Here is a 15,696-nt window from a genome sequence, read left to right as displayed (position 1 = left end):
ACAAAACAAGCCGATAAGGAAATACGCATAGTGTAGAGCAGATGTAGATTTGACCAATCAGAGGCCTCCTGTCTGCTGTCACCTACAATTTTGGAGAGGTGCACAAGAGTGTCTGCGGAAGGGGCGGGGGCACATCTGCATTCACTGTGACACACACAGATGACCTTTTTTCTGAGTATAAATCAGCCTTCACTGGTATTAGCAAGAGAAATAATTCTAAAGCAAAAAAAATGATGCTGAGTTCATGATTGTTTACAGTTTATTGGCGTCAAAGATGCAGAATGCACTTCATGTGTTTTTTTTTCTTTTAAACAAATGCTCGCCATCTCCTGAAGAGCACCAACGTAGTCACACGGCATGGTAGTCAGAAGGCGAGGATTTGAATTGAAGAGTGAAGGGCCTTACCTAGGGTGACCATATTTTCATTTGGGAAAACCAGGACACCTTGGAGCGGGTGGGGGGGTTTGGGGTTGATTGAAAGAACAAATGTCTCATCATCGGGATTTGCTCCGTGATCAGAGGAAATGTTACTTGGCGCAGAACAGTGGTGAAAATTGGAAGTTCAGTTTAATATAATATAACTCTGTGAATAGTTCCGTCTGAAATGAATGAAAATAGTTGTTTTAATGGTTATTGAGTCAGATATGTGGCGGTAATGTTTGATTTATTTAAAGGTTTTAATCTGTTACTGTGTAAATGGGTTTGGCTGGAATTTAAGGACAGATTCTAATAGATCTGCAGCACGTGGAGACAATAAATCTGATAAGAGTTAAAAATTTTTATTGTTGTTTTGCACAATATGCTTAACTAAGTATTTTTTTTGTTGAATATTAGAGATTTTGCAGATATATTTTTTATAAATACATTGTTTAGATTTACTTATATATTTCTAACCCTTTTATAGAATAGAAAATCCCTTTATTGTCCCACAATGGGCAGATTTACAGCAGCAGAAAGATTATTGAAAATGGTCACACAAATGTGGACCTTAGAAAAATGTATAAGAATAACATGATAGGGAAGAGTTAAAATATAAACAATAAAATACTGTAAAGTGTTTTAAAAATATAAAACTGGAGAATTAATAACCAATATGCAGCTATGGACATTTTTACAGTAATGGATATTTGAAAATAGCAGCAACATCAGAGATGCGCAGAATGACAGCAGCAGGTTATTTAACTGACTAAGGTTTCTATCATTACACTTGATTTTATTTGTTCCTGCTCCCGGTGGTTGGAACCTTTATTCCACTCTGGATTCTTGTGAGTGTAATCTTTGTTCACTTTAACTTTTTTTTTAAATAAATAAATAAACAAACAGTTTTGAAAACCTCGGTATTCATTCTTTTCCTGCTTTGTGTGTCAACTTTCACGGTTGCTAAGCAACAGAGCGTACAGCGGTAAAACCCGCCGAAGGGAGGACCTGTTCGAATTTACAGACAAAACTCTTCCGGCCTCCTTATTTTCAAGGACTTCGAAGGATCCAGTCTAGGTAGACCGCGTCCTTGGAGGATGCAGCCCAGGTTTTTGAACAGAGCCTCTGATTAAGAGCAGGGCTGCCCGCACTGACGCGGCTCAGGGATTATGTCACACGAAGCGTCGTGCGCAGTGAAATCAGGACATTTCCTCACTTTCTAAAAAAAAACCCGGGACGCCCGGGACAGGACGTGAAATACGGATATGTCCCGGGAAATACGGACGTTTGGTCACCCTACCTTACCCAAAATGTTTGGAACCTGATAGAAAAAGCACTGCTAATGGCAACAAGTCTCTACCAGCGCTGAATGCTGGATTACACAAAAAAATGCATGCTAAATCACAGTTAGCATAAACTTCATTCAAAGAGAGTGGCAAATTGACAGCATGTCACAGCGACATACCCCGTCTTATAATGAGTTTCACATCTTTGCCTTATAAATTTTTAAGTACATCACATATTTTTTTATAAATAGGTTAGGTAAAAGGTTTTTTATTTGTTATATCTTATAAATAGATTTAATGATATGTCCAAAAAAACATTTCTTTGGTAACCCAGATTATTTAATACGGCTGCAAAATACATTTTAAACCATAGTCAGCTTTTTTTCTTTCAATCAGCATATTTTTAAAAAATGTATATTTGGCCCCTCGTGTTATGGAAATGTCCTCCTGATACAAAAAAGTTATTTTTAGGAAAATAAATGGCAGATTTTCAATTAATCAAACAAATTCAGATGAATTAAATCAATAAACGTCATCTCTATTTATTAAACATTAACTTAAAGGCTTAAATGGTCTGTAAGCATGAAAGTATCTTTCTTTTAATACTTTAAATATTTCTAAATGAGGTACCTTACAAACAAACCAATAGTGATAGGTTTAATATCTCATTCCTGCATAGGAAATGTCAGACACATTATATTTCTTGTTGCTTATTACATGGAAGTGATGATTTTACACTTCTTGCTTGAAATAACTGAGTTAAGTCCAAAGTACTAGCAGCCTCAAGCACTAGACAGGGAGAAAAAAAGGCTCAGTGAGCATCAAGACTTGGGCTAGGTATGTTTGTGTGAGCATGCTCATTAGTGTGTGGCAAGAAATTTAACAAAACACACTATTGAGTAAAAGAAGAAAAAAAAAATAGCCTACCGATCCCAACTGATTGGTACCATATGTTCAACAATCCACAGACTGCTCATTGTTCTAACTAACGCCACTAAGTTGAGCTTTGGTTCAGAAAAAAACAAAAACATATCAGTAAGCTCTTAGAAACCAGCCGTTTTGAGTCATACGGCACAATAAATCCCCTTCACTTCTGCCTCGGACTTAACACTGAAAGTGCCACCGTCTGATCATGAATGAAAACGGTGGATAAAATGCTCTTCTATCTGCAGAGAGCCTGAGATATGAATGAAGACCGTTATATCAACTCTGAGCCGATTTTCCTGAGCCCTCTACACAGTGGACTGTGGCAGACACAGCCCGATTCAGCTCCAACACTGCTCCTACTGTTTACCTCCGGGTTTCCCTGGTAACCGAGGAACAACCCCAAACCCTGCCGTTTGCCTGTAAATCTTTTGAGCTAAACGAGCCAACTTCTAATAGCGAAAAGGACGGGATTTAGAAAATGTTCATCTTTTTTACCTATAAATTGATTCCAAGTAGTGACTAAATAAATTAACCTAAACATTTTTTATCTAAAATGAATTGTTTCTATTTTTCACATGAACGTTTCTGTTATTTAAACGTGATATAAAAAGAAAAATGGAAAAAAAGATTAGCAGGAAAATCTCAAACCTAACATGGATAATTTGCAAAAAAATCTGTAAAAAGTTGATGCATAGATTATTTTACTTGTAATTTTCCTTAAACTAGTGTATTCTCTTTAAGTCTATCCAAGCCTTTCTCATTCCCAGAATCATGCTGCATTGAAAAGCTGACTTGAAAATTGTTTTAAAACAGTTCAGTATTTTGGTTAAGCTAAGTTTAGGATTAAAGTCAACAAAAGCCTTCCGCTAAGTGCAGAGGACATAATTACAAGATCTTCCCCCCGGTGATACACTGGAGCTGCGGACCCTGTCATTAAGACCAAGTCCTGTCAGTGATAAATCTGTTCACTAGTTTTCTTCTCTCAGCTTTTAATTGAAATACAACACAGGGAGTGTAGCATGATGCCGTCTTTTATACAGTTTTTGTGAAGTTGGGATGCTTCCTGAAAGCCAATTGAAGTAATTTCTGGCATATTTAAATCAACACAAATAAAAACTATCAGAATGATTTGGGTGCCTTAAGGAGAGGTCTGACAGGTTAGCCTATAGAGAGGTAAAAAAGGAGCAAAAGGAGAACCCTAAAAAGAAACAACTAAATAAAACTTTTTACTAGAACGTTCTGAAAGTCATTGGAATGGTTTGCAAACAGAAGATGGGTGGCAGTATAGAAAATGCTGCACTCAAGAGGATATTCCTATTCTCCAATAAAAAAACCGGTATCCAAAATGAGCGGGAACATGTTCTGGATATTTGTTTGAAGTAGCTGAAGGACCAAGATCACTGCTAATCTTGGTCTAATGCTAATAGAATAGAAAATCCTTTATTGTCGCACAATGGGGAAATTCTGGTGTTAACAGCAGCAAATATTATAGAAAAATGGTCACACAAATGTGGATCTTAAAAAAATTTATCAGAATAACATAATAGTGAAGAGTTAAAAGATAAACAGTAAAATTTTGCACTGTAAAGTGTTTTAACAATATAAAAAACTGCGTATCTGGAGAATAAATAACCAGTAATGGATATTTGAAAATAGCAGCAACATCAGAGATGTGCAAAATGACTGCAGCAAGTTATTTAACTGCTTCTTTATTCACTTAATCACAGCAGAATCTGTATACAGTAATTCATAATTTTAGGCCAACCTGATGGTCCTGCAAGGCCTTAAACGAGAGCAAAGTGTCAATTTCAGAATTAAAACTATATAACACTTTGAAAAACAGTTTTAACAAGGCAGGATATGGATCGTTTGAATATCGTTCCCACATGGCGGGGTGGCTGTTGATGATGAAACAACCCGCGGCCGCAAACCTGTCAGTTAAACGTGATATAAACCCCTCTGGATTTTTCTCTTAATGCCAACACATCTATCAACGTTTTGCAATGATCTAAAAGTGCAAAAATTACAGAAACTCCACAGTAATAAAAGCTGCTTTTAATTGCTAAAAAGTGCAGAGTCTGTAACATGAGTTTTGACACCAGGCTACGTATGTCACAGAGAAAAATGCCCGGCAGGGAACATCTGCACAAATTGCGTTCACATGAAATTGACTGCAGTACTCACAGAGCAAAATACAGCCATATTTCCCAATGTGACCTTTGCTATGGGAAAATAAGGTCACACTAAGTGACTGTATGATCCCACAGCTGCTTCATCATCACTATAAAAATATCTGGCTGCTAAGAGCAGAAATGTCGGTGATCAGAACTGGAAGATGAACTAGAGAAACTAAATTAAAATCATATCCAAATAAGAAACATTAATAAAAGTTGAGCCTTCAAACATTCTGCTAGGATGATGAAAGAGTGGCATCTGGCTTTGTTCCAACCTCCGTCAATCACTGTCTACATAACTCTGCTGTTACTTTAATAAATTTTGGTGCTATGCAACAAAAATTAAACACTATGAAAAAGTATTAACACCCCTTAAAATCTATTTTTTTTTTATATTTTGCAATCAAAAGTTCTAATCTATTAAATCCATGGATAATCACAGAGTAGTGCATAAACACAAACTTGACAAAATAAATTAATAAATGGGTTTTATACAAGTTTGGTTTCCATTTGTATTTTAAAAGTAAAGTCTAAATAAATACAGTGTTCCTAAGTGACGTAATCCGTGCATTGACCATCAATTTGAGTGAAAAAAAGCTTTTTTTTCCGCCTACATCACAGCCAAATCCAGCCCCTGATCGGTTAAGGTAACAGGGATTAATAGAAAAGTTCAGATTGCTGAAACAAAATTCAGCTTTGCATTAATCGGATGTTCACCTCACTTATTTGCTTTGTTTACCCAATTCTGATCGCTTGAAACACGTCCTTTACATCACTGACTGTAAATCGCCCCTGGTTGCATTTTTACATAGAGGTAACATGCAACTCACTCATTCCATTCGTTGAATGGAATATATAACCTCTGAATATATGTAGGGGTTTCTCCCAGTCTTCTGCATTCTCCAACATTTTCCTTTACATTATTTCTGCATCATTCTTCTGCCCTCCATCTCCGACAAGCTGCTTTGTACCTGCTGTGGAGAAGCAGTCCCCTAGCATGATGCTGCCCCCGCCATGGAGATGATTCAGCATTAGAAGTTGAAAGTTACCTTTCTCTAAATGTTGGCTGTGAAAAAGTTTTTCCAAAGCACTAAGTTCCCTGTTAAAAGCCTGTACAAACATTGCAAACCATTTAATTTTCTGTTACCACTTCATTAAGGCAAACACAATAAAGTTGCCAGTTATTCCATTTAGCTTTATAGTCTCCACATTAGAGCATCATTCAAGGAATCATCAGATTTTTATGCACTACATAATAAACTTAAGAGTCCAGAAAGCCACACATCTGTAGCTATTAGCTTTTAACATGTTAGCTTCACTGCTGATAAGCTGACATTCGGACTTTCTTTAGTAACAGGTCAGAGATAAGGAAGGGAAAAAGGGTCAAATCCACTGTGGTCAATGATCAATAGATACAGAGAGTCTGCATGGAGAGTCTTAAAGCTCTGGTCAGTGTTGTCTGGCTCAATTATCTGTGAGAACAAGGTCTGGACAGTGACACCGTCCATCAGCATGAGGATGATAAGAGCAGACCAAGCAGTGGTTTACGCTGCCAGCAATTTAAATCCAAATAAGTCATTTCTTCCTAAATTAAGCATATTTTTGTCTTGAATTGAGGAGGTAAGTGAGACACTTTGCAAAAGAAACAAGATAATTTATATTTAAAATAAGAAAAAACAATTGCATTGTTTTATTTCAAATGCATATCATCTAATATCGTATTTTAAGGATAAAAATATTAATTCAACTGGCAAGTCATCTTATTCAGCTAGTCAAATTAAGGCTTAAATACACTTAAGATATTTTTACTTAGTTCTAAATAATTTCTGGTATGTAAAGAAAAAACATTTTAGTTTGCAGGTGCTGCACTGCAAAAATGATCTAAAAACGATTAAAACTTTCTTAAAATAATGTATTTACCCTTTATTTGAGAAGTAAGATGATCTGCAATATTTTCAACCTTATAATAAGTTTTTTTTCTCTTGTTTTAAATGTAAATTATCTTATCCCAGTGGCAATGTGTTTCACTTACCTCCTCAATTCAAGAAAATAACCTTTTATTTTAAGAAAAATCTTTTTAATCTATTCTGTTTTTCAGTGTGAAGAAAGACGGGAAAGTGGTCCGGTGAATGAATTATGAATGAATTACTTAAAAGTAAAACATCAGCAGGAAATATCTGACGTTTCCTCAGAATATTTTACAAGAACATGAGCTGATTATTAATTCAACTTAATTAACTTTAATACATGTAACCTTGGGGGGAAAAAATAAAGAAAATCAGATGTTGCCAAAGGTATGATTATCAAACAACAGTTAAGTTTAACAACTAACAGACTATCCTGTCTCTCATCCTGTTGCAACAGGAGAAAAAAAAATCCTTTATTGAATGACAACCAGGTCAGTTATGGCTTTATTAAGAAGGAACCTACTAACTTGTAAATACTGATTCTAGTGTCACCGGTTTTTATGAATAGATGAGCTGGACTGTTAGGTTTCTGGTTTGTGTCCATTACTGTTAGATCAATTTTTTTTTTTTTTGCAGGATGAAGTCCCATTGAAAAGGGCTGCATTAAGCTGATGAAATGTTTTATTTTACTATTTAATATTATCTACAGTGTGGTAATCTGGTTTAACCAAGACCAAAGATCTAGAAGACTAAATTTGGCCACCTGAGGGGCAGTGATAGTCTATACGACATTAACTATGAGACGTTACAGTTGACGCTCTAATAGCCCCCATCTCTCAAAGTCACCAATTGGTGAATATATGATGACTTAATGACTTTTGGACCACATGGGTACTCAATGGCTATATAATATAATGGTTTTCTTCCAACCTCAAACACAAACACCTAACTTCAAAACGAAGTCGCCTCTCCTGTCTGAGTGTTACCCATTTCATGACGTCACTGTAGCACACTTCTACAGAACGCTGAAGCCAGTCTGATACCTCTCACGGCCAGAAACAACAGATCTTTAATGATTTAGAAATTAGCTAAAAAGGAGGTTCCTCCCCTATAACGATTAATGCTAAAGAAGCCGTTTTATCTCAACTTTAAACTGGAATCATCGCTCTCTGCTTCACATGACCAGAGAAAGATGGCGTTTGTTTACAGTGCAGCCGCAGCAAAGTTCAGTTAGGTGCTTCCAGGAGGGGGAGCACTTAAAGGCTGGTTATGCTCCCGCAGCAGTGTGTCACAGTGAGCTTGTTGCAGGTATGAAGCAGATATTTTTGATTTATGCTCAATATTGAAGCGTCGTTTGCGCTGTGTGTATTCCACGCCTTGAATGCAAAAGGGGAAATTCAGGATCTAGCTGTGGGTCTAGATACAGCGGTGAGGAAGTGGGGGCAAGTTTGTCCAAGAACGGAGGGACATGAGGGTAAAAAAGAGCGTTATTCACACACACCTCACTCTTCTAGCTGGTCCAAATTCACGAGTCGTTTTCCACAATGGCGGTCATACAAACAAAACAAGCCAATAAGGTACTAAACAGGAAATAAGCATAGTGTAGAGCGGATGTAGATTTGACCAATCAGAGGCATCCTGTCTGCGGTCACCTACAATTTTGGAGAGGTGCACAAAAGTGTCTGCGGAAGGGGCGGAGACGTCTCTGCGTTGACCATGACACCTACGCAGACAACCTAGTTTGGAAGTATTAGGCAGATATTCTCCAACTGCTTGTTTTAACAGGTCATGGAGGGAAGCTACTGCTTAGCAGAAATAAGAAAAATGAGAACCCAGAGATGCAATTTATGCACAAAAATGAAAAGTTGTTTAAAGTGATGGGCTGGGCATTTACTGTGTTTTTTTTAACATTGTTGTTATTATAATAAATAAGGGGAGTGGTGGCCTATTAGTTAGGGCATATAGCTTGGAATCCTGAGGTTCTGATTTCAAATGCCACTCAAGGTCTCTGATTAAGACCCTTATCCCCCAATTTCTCCCCTGGCACCTGACAATGACAGCCCACTGCTCCCCGAGGGGATGGGTTGAATGCAGAGGTAAATTTCTCCAATGTGAGATCAATAAAGTTATTTCTTGTCATGATAGGAGTTTTGATTAATTATGGCAAACATTGAGAAAGTAATCTTATAAATTTACCCCCAAAACTGACATAGTTGTCCAATTTCTTAACTATTCTGTCCACTATTTTTTTTATAACTGCAATTTATTTATTGTTTTTTATTATTAAAGTTTAGTGTGGCTGTAACTGGTGTACTAAAAACATTTTTATAAATGGTTGTTTTTCAGTGTGATCATGAGGCTGGGGTTTATGTGTTACTCAATCACATGCATTTACCTAAAATAAACAAAACAGTTTGTATTTTTATACAATCACATGAATTATTATCACAACAGTATCAAGAAATATCATGATGAAATTTTGGCTCTATTTTCTCACCCCTGTTTGCACATGTTGGTGCAACTGGAGCTAAAAGTTGATCTAGACTCTGTCTGCCTGAGTAAAGCTTTAAGAAATCACAAATAACTTAGTGAGTAATAATTATTCATTAGTGCACACTGCCCAGGAGTTTCCACCTCTCACCGGATTGTCAACAGAAAATTACCAATTACAAATAGAGAAATTCACAACCAATACAAGTTCAGGGGTTGTAAAGAAACCACTATATCAATACCTTTGTCCTCCCTCTAATCAGAGACCATTTATTCAGCAGGTACCACTTATCTTTGAGGAGGAAGGAACTGACATGATGAGAAAGATGCCAGATTCATGGAATCAAACAGTCAAGTCTACGTTACAGACCTGATCAACCGAAACAAGAGATCTGAGATCAGTTTTCTGTTTTAATTCTCTTAAAGATAGGGTGTGTAGATCACACATCGGGAAACCATCTACCAGAGATTTTCCCTTTTTTATTACAGGTTAGATCCATTACAGAAAATGCCCTGATAAAGCCAGTTTGTCACCATTTTCTCTGTAAATGTGTCAGAAAAGTGTTGTCAGATGTAAAGAAGTGAGTCACTTCAAGGAGGTTATTTTGGGTTTGGTTGAGCCTTCAAACAGTCTGCTAGGATGATGAAAGACTGGCAGCTAGCTTTGTTCCAACCTCCGTCAATCACTGTCTACAAAACTCTGCTGTTGCTTTAAATTCAAAGACTTATAAAAGTATATATATATATATATCCCTTTGAGAAGTCACTTTATTGGTATTTCAGAAATTTTGTCTTAAGTGAGCAAATTTATTGAATTTGCAAAAAAAGAGGATAGGGTCCAAGATTCAAAAAAAGTTTTTTTATTTATTTAAACTAATAAAATTCCATAAAAAGAGGAATTATTTGCCTTTAGCTTCTTTTATAAATTCTGTTTCATCTAGTAATCAGTTTTTATAGTCATTGTGAAGCAGCCGTTCCAACCGTTTCTCTCGAATTCTCCCGATTGGTTCACGACTTTACACAATCGAATAAAGTGAATTTGATTGGTTGTTGATCAAGAGGATTGATGTGGCGGACGTTTGATTTTAGTCGGTTTGTCTGAAGCATCTTGCTAACCAGTTAGCAACTTAGTGCTAGAAGGTTCCCAATGAGAAATTCCATTGGGACCAAGTAGCACTAAATTGTGACAATGTCCAGCAGAAACATGCAAGAGGAGGAGAGTTTTGTGTCGGAGGTAGTGGATGAGTCTCCTCTGTCCTATGTTTTTTATTTAGAGGAGGAAAGTGGAGGAGAAGATGTGGAAGAGGACGCCAGGGCGGCAGAAGCTTGGTTTGGTGTAGAAGGCTTACAGCCGTACATGTTTGAGCCCTTGCCTCGCAACGCCACCAGTTGTGTTAACTCTACGCCTGCTGAAGACACAGACGTCCAATCCCGTGAACACTGGGACGGAACTCAACGGGAAAGTAAATGATTCTTAGTTTTTATTTCAACCATTGCGTATATTAGCTGCGACATATGAATCAAGATGCTATGACCGAAAGAATTCGATTGACAGATGACCGTTTTATATGATTGGCCGAATTTAAGTGTACAGGCTGACGTATAACTAACTGGCCTGCATAAGATAACGGGGAAAAAAACACAGATTTTAAGACAGGGTTTCTTTGCTTTTTTTCTAAATTTTAAGATAATATCGTCTGATAAAGAGTACATTTATATACATGTTTAAGCCAGAATTATTTATCATTTAAACATGACTTACTTTAATAATTAAGTGATTTCTGAAGTTCAATTAAAGGATTTCACTGACCTTTGGATTAAAATTCAGATAACTTTTTCTTTTTAGGTTTATTTCTTTGCTCTACTTTGAAGTTTGAAGAACACCTGCTTGCTTCTGATGATTTCCTTTAGCTAACCAATGAGTGTTTGCGTTATATGACTCATCCAATCACACTTGTTTTCACTAGATGTGGATGGCGCCAATGATCTGCATTGGATGGCGCACATGACGTGAAATAAATATTAATAAACATTAAACCGAAGCATTTACGTTTCTTTTAAAAATGTAAGGAATAGAAAGTACAGATACTTGCGTGAAAATGCAATGAGTAGAAGTCAGAAGTAGGAAGAAAAATAAGTAATGGAGTAAAGTATAGATACCTAAAAAGTGTACGTAAGTACAGTGAGTACTTGTAACCTCTGGTTAAAAATAGCATGATTCAAGAGGAAAGCAACATCTGACAAGCAGAACCTCCCGAAAGAAAAAAAAGCATGACAATGCCTGTCTGACAGACATAGATGTGGGACAGCGCTGAAACAAAGCCAGCAGCTGTGGTCACACATCACCGTGTAACTCCACCTCCATTTGTTGACCCATGTTTCTATGTAACTTCCTTCTTCCACTTCAGCCAGCTGGAGTGGGATGTCTGTCCAGATCAGATCGTATTACAGCAACAGATGGTGGACCATCCGGGAGGTGGTGGTCAGGGGCGGAGCTAGATGGGGGGCCAGGGGTGGCCATGGCCACCTGTAGCCAATCAATCGCCAACCCTACCATTTATTTCCCTCTAATACAGATGGTGGTGGCATAATACTCTCCAGTGGAATATTCAAAACATTTTTTTTTTAGTGGTTAATTATACACATCAATATACTAGCATCAAAGATGATAAGTACAGAATTCATGCTCTTTTCAGAACTAGATTTTGTGTTTTATGGGGTAAAGTCATCTAGGAATCTTCAGTGAAATCAGAGATAAATAACAATTTCAATAAAATCTTATCAAATAATAAATTTATGTAGATATTAGTTCTTTTACATATCAATTTTATGCAGAATGTTTGTCGATACAAGTAGGTAAGTAATGACAATGATGATTGATTTACGCCCCAGAACTCAAAACTGAGTTTTATCCACTATAACTTTTATTTAGAAATTACATAATAATGTAATATCATTGTGCGTTTTATTTGTGAAACAACAGCAGTAGAAATAGAAAAGTTGTACTCCACCTATTCCTATTAAAACCTAATTCACTGAAAAATAATAATACCCCTACGTTATCGATTCTGAAAGGCTCTACATCAAAAAAATACTGCACAAAATCAGTGCAATACCTCGGCTCCAGAGTGTCGCCGTCACCGCCCCCTCCACAGACGCTCCGCTGCACCTCTCCTAAATTGTGGCTGACTGCAGACAGTGCCACAGACAGGAGGCCGGCTTGTTTTGTTTTTATGACCGAAATTTGTGGAAAAGATCAAGGGTGCGAGAATGCTGGGACCCTTTTTCCCCCCTGGATTCCCACTCTTTTTGGCCCTCATGTCCCTCTGTTGTCAGACTAAACTCGCCCCCAATCCCTCACCACCTCGGCCGTATCTAGACCCACAGCGTATAGCCCAGACCACGCTTCAATATTTAGCATAAATCAAAAAAATTTCTGCGTCAAGCTCACTGTGACACACTGCTGTAAGAGTATAGCCAGGAAGCGAGGTAGGAGGGCAAAATAGGTTTAGCGCCACCGCAGCACAGGAGGGAGAATTACGCCCAGGAGCAAATGGATAAAAATAGACCGGAGGGAAAAAAAACATCCATCGATTCTCTCGCAGACGTCTCGATGCATCGGATCGTCGGCTGTTGGGTCGATGCATCATACAAAACAATTAATTATTATTTACCCCCCTAATGGATGCATGGATGGAATTGAAGTAGTGTCCATACTAGGGATGCATGATGTATTGCTGTTTGCATTGATTTCTGCTGTTATTCGTCATTTTTTATACATTCATGTTTTTGTGCCCTTTATAAACAATTCACTAAAGGCAGGCATCTGTCTATAACTATAAATATCAGTGTATTTTGGTTCTCTTGTGTTCTCAACAATAGGAAAGCATTCAATAAATATATGTTTCAGCTCATTTTTGGAAAATATAAACCCTACTGAAATTGTTCGGGTGGAGTAGCTGTAGGTCCATCAGCCTTAGAGTCTCCCCACCAACTTTTATCACACAGCCACCCTTATAAAAAGTTCCTGGTTACGCCTCTGGTGGTGGTGGTAGGGTTGATGGGTTCATGGCTATATAATGTTAAAAGACATGAAGCATTACATTGTATTAAAGTATATAGGCATACCTCCTGCATGCGCCTTTTGGCCGCCTCCTGTGCGTCATCGTAGCCTTTCTGCCTCAGCTCACTCAGGCTCTCGTAGTACTCCTCCTCCTCCGCGTCGTCGCCCTCGGAGAAAAGCACCTGGGAGAGGATCTTCCAGCCGCAGGCGTCCAGAGCATGACCCAGGTACACCTGCAGCTGGTAGCACAGAGCATCCGTCTCCCGCTGCGTCATCCCCGGAGCCCCGAACAGCACCGTCCACACGCCGGACTGCTCCTCCGGGAAAAGGGGCAAGCAGGGCTCCAGGTCTGAGTTGACGGCGCACAGCTGCTGATGGGCCGCCCGCAGGTCCTGGAAGGAGAACAGGCCGGCCCAGCTGAAGTCCTCCCGGAGGCTGACCTCCCCCTCTGCCGGGTCCTCAGGAGACGATGGGACAGAGTCCAGGATCTCCACATCCTTCGGCGTCACGATATTCCAGGAGCCTAACGTGTGACTGACGCACTCGAATGTCTTTAAGCCATCATCTTTTAGAGCATTCGTGTCTCCTGTGGGTTTAAATTTAACAGCTTGGCGTGTTTCAGCTTTGATCGGAGTTTTAGTTGACGCTGGGGGGCTGCAGTCCAAGTCCAGGAACGCGCTCCGTCTCTGGACGGTTCTATTGTGGCAGGTTATGGCGAACTTTCCCTCGATGTCATTCCAGGCCACGATGAAAACAAATTTATGTCTCTCTTTCTCGTCGAAGACTCGGGGTCGGACCGACACCCATCCGGACTCTAAATTATCCTCCATGGCGAATGACATCTCATCCAGGCACCGATAAACCCCCCCACACAGATGACCGTTTGTTCGGGGATTAAATTAGGCTCTGACGTAGAGGCTAAAAGCTAATGCTAGCGATGGAGCTCGAGGTTCGGTAACAGTTCGGTAAAGCTCCGCGTGAGGGTAGCCAAAAACGCAGTCAACAATTTTATCCCACCGAGCTCGGAGGTTTGCGGTTCAGACATAAGGCTCGAGCTGCCAAAAGATTCACAGACCTGGATTTTTTTAAAGGAGGAAAAACTTGGCTTCGTTTTTCGGCACGTAACGTCTCTTGCCAGGACACCTGGCCGCCATCCTGGACAAAGCTCCGGCTCGCGGTTCGCTCCTTTGTCCGTTCAGACAACACGGTCGTGCGACTCGGATTGCTCTGCTGTGTTGTTCTCTGTGTCACGTGGGAGCTTCTGTTTACAAGCACAAAGTACGTGCGCGTTTAACACTTCCGGGGAGGGACTGGATGCCCCATATGTTATGTTCAGGGTCCACAGTTTTATCGGAAAAAGAACCTTCTGGGCGATTCTCCTACCATATTTTATTATTTTTCACAAAATCCGACAATTTTTTTTTTTGTTGTACTTCATCACAAAATGAAATTACATAACCATCATATATATATATATATATATATATATATATATATATATATATATATATATATATATATATATATATATATATATATATATATATAATATCATATAATATATATATATATAAACATTTTGCATTTAAGATAAAAAAATTTTCGCCTGTCAATATGCTGTATTCAGAACTCCTCAAGTGGAAAAGTTTTGTTTTCAACCGGTTTAATTTCATAAAAAGTTTTCTTTAAGGAAGCTTTGGCTATTTGATTATTAATCAATTAATCGGGAAAAAAATCAATAGATAATCAATTGCAAAATAATTGGAGTTGCAGCCCTAGTATAGATAGAAGTAAAACAGAAAGCTATAGTATCAGACCTCTTTCTGACATTGAATTTTTACTACCAGATTTTAAACGTGGGAAAAGTTATTTATTTATTTATTTTTCCTCTAGGGTGGAAAAATTCAAGAAAAGTTGTATTTGAATTTTTGCAAGCAAATTGTGGCATTTTATTTTTTTGGATTAATTGCTGCTGTGGAAGTTGTTAAGCTGAATTTATACACCTGATTTTATTTATACATGTGAATTTATAGGTGGTGAATAAAAAAATAAGTAAAATAATAAGACATAATTCTAGTGGTTAAAAATTCAGTTACAAATTCAGTATCTTAAAAAAATCTGATTCCATTCAGGTCGTTTTGCTTCCATATATGATATGTATTTTTTTTTTTCTTAAATGTTTCTTATAGGTGTTTATAGTAGAGGTTAAGTTATTGCACTTGTCATTGTTTATGTTCAATAAAAACAGAAAATTATGGTGTGGGGTGGTTTTTTTTTTTTTTTTTTGGCCTTCATATAACCTTGTAAAACTTGAATCTATTCTTTTTATGTACAAACAGGTTGTATCAGGTTTAGTATTTACTGTTACTAAAAGTTTTGCAACAGATACATTGAAAGTGGGCTTTAAACGTTTTTCTCATAGATTAAGTGGC

General features: G+C 38.0%; 1 protein-coding gene across 2 annotated transcripts in view; it reads right to left on the bottom strand.

The window, feature by feature from the left end:
• The window catches only part of jmy (junction mediating and regulatory protein, p53 cofactor), a 39,378-nt gene extending 24,833 nt beyond the window's left edge, over nucleotides 1-14,545 (bottom strand). For both annotated transcript variants that reach the window (XM_038292491.1, XM_038292492.1), the window contains exon 1: nucleotides 13,330-14,545. In XM_038292491.1, the coding sequence (XP_038148419.1) occupies nucleotides 13,330-14,106 (777 nt within the window). In that variant the 5' untranslated portion in view covers nucleotides 14,107-14,545. The remainder of the gene's footprint in view (nucleotides 1-13,329) is intronic.
• Between the last annotated feature and the right edge of the window lie 1,151 nt (nucleotides 14,546-15,696).

This window comes from Cyprinodon tularosa, unplaced genomic scaffold (assembly GCF_016077235.1).
Source record: "Cyprinodon tularosa strain WSP-4 unplaced genomic scaffold, ASM1607723v1 ctg313, whole genome shotgun sequence".
Taxonomy (NCBI): Eukaryota; Metazoa; Chordata; class Actinopteri; order Cyprinodontiformes; family Cyprinodontidae; genus Cyprinodon; species Cyprinodon tularosa.
Note: the sequence above shows the minus strand (reverse complement) of the source record. Positions and strands in the feature narration are given on the sequence as shown.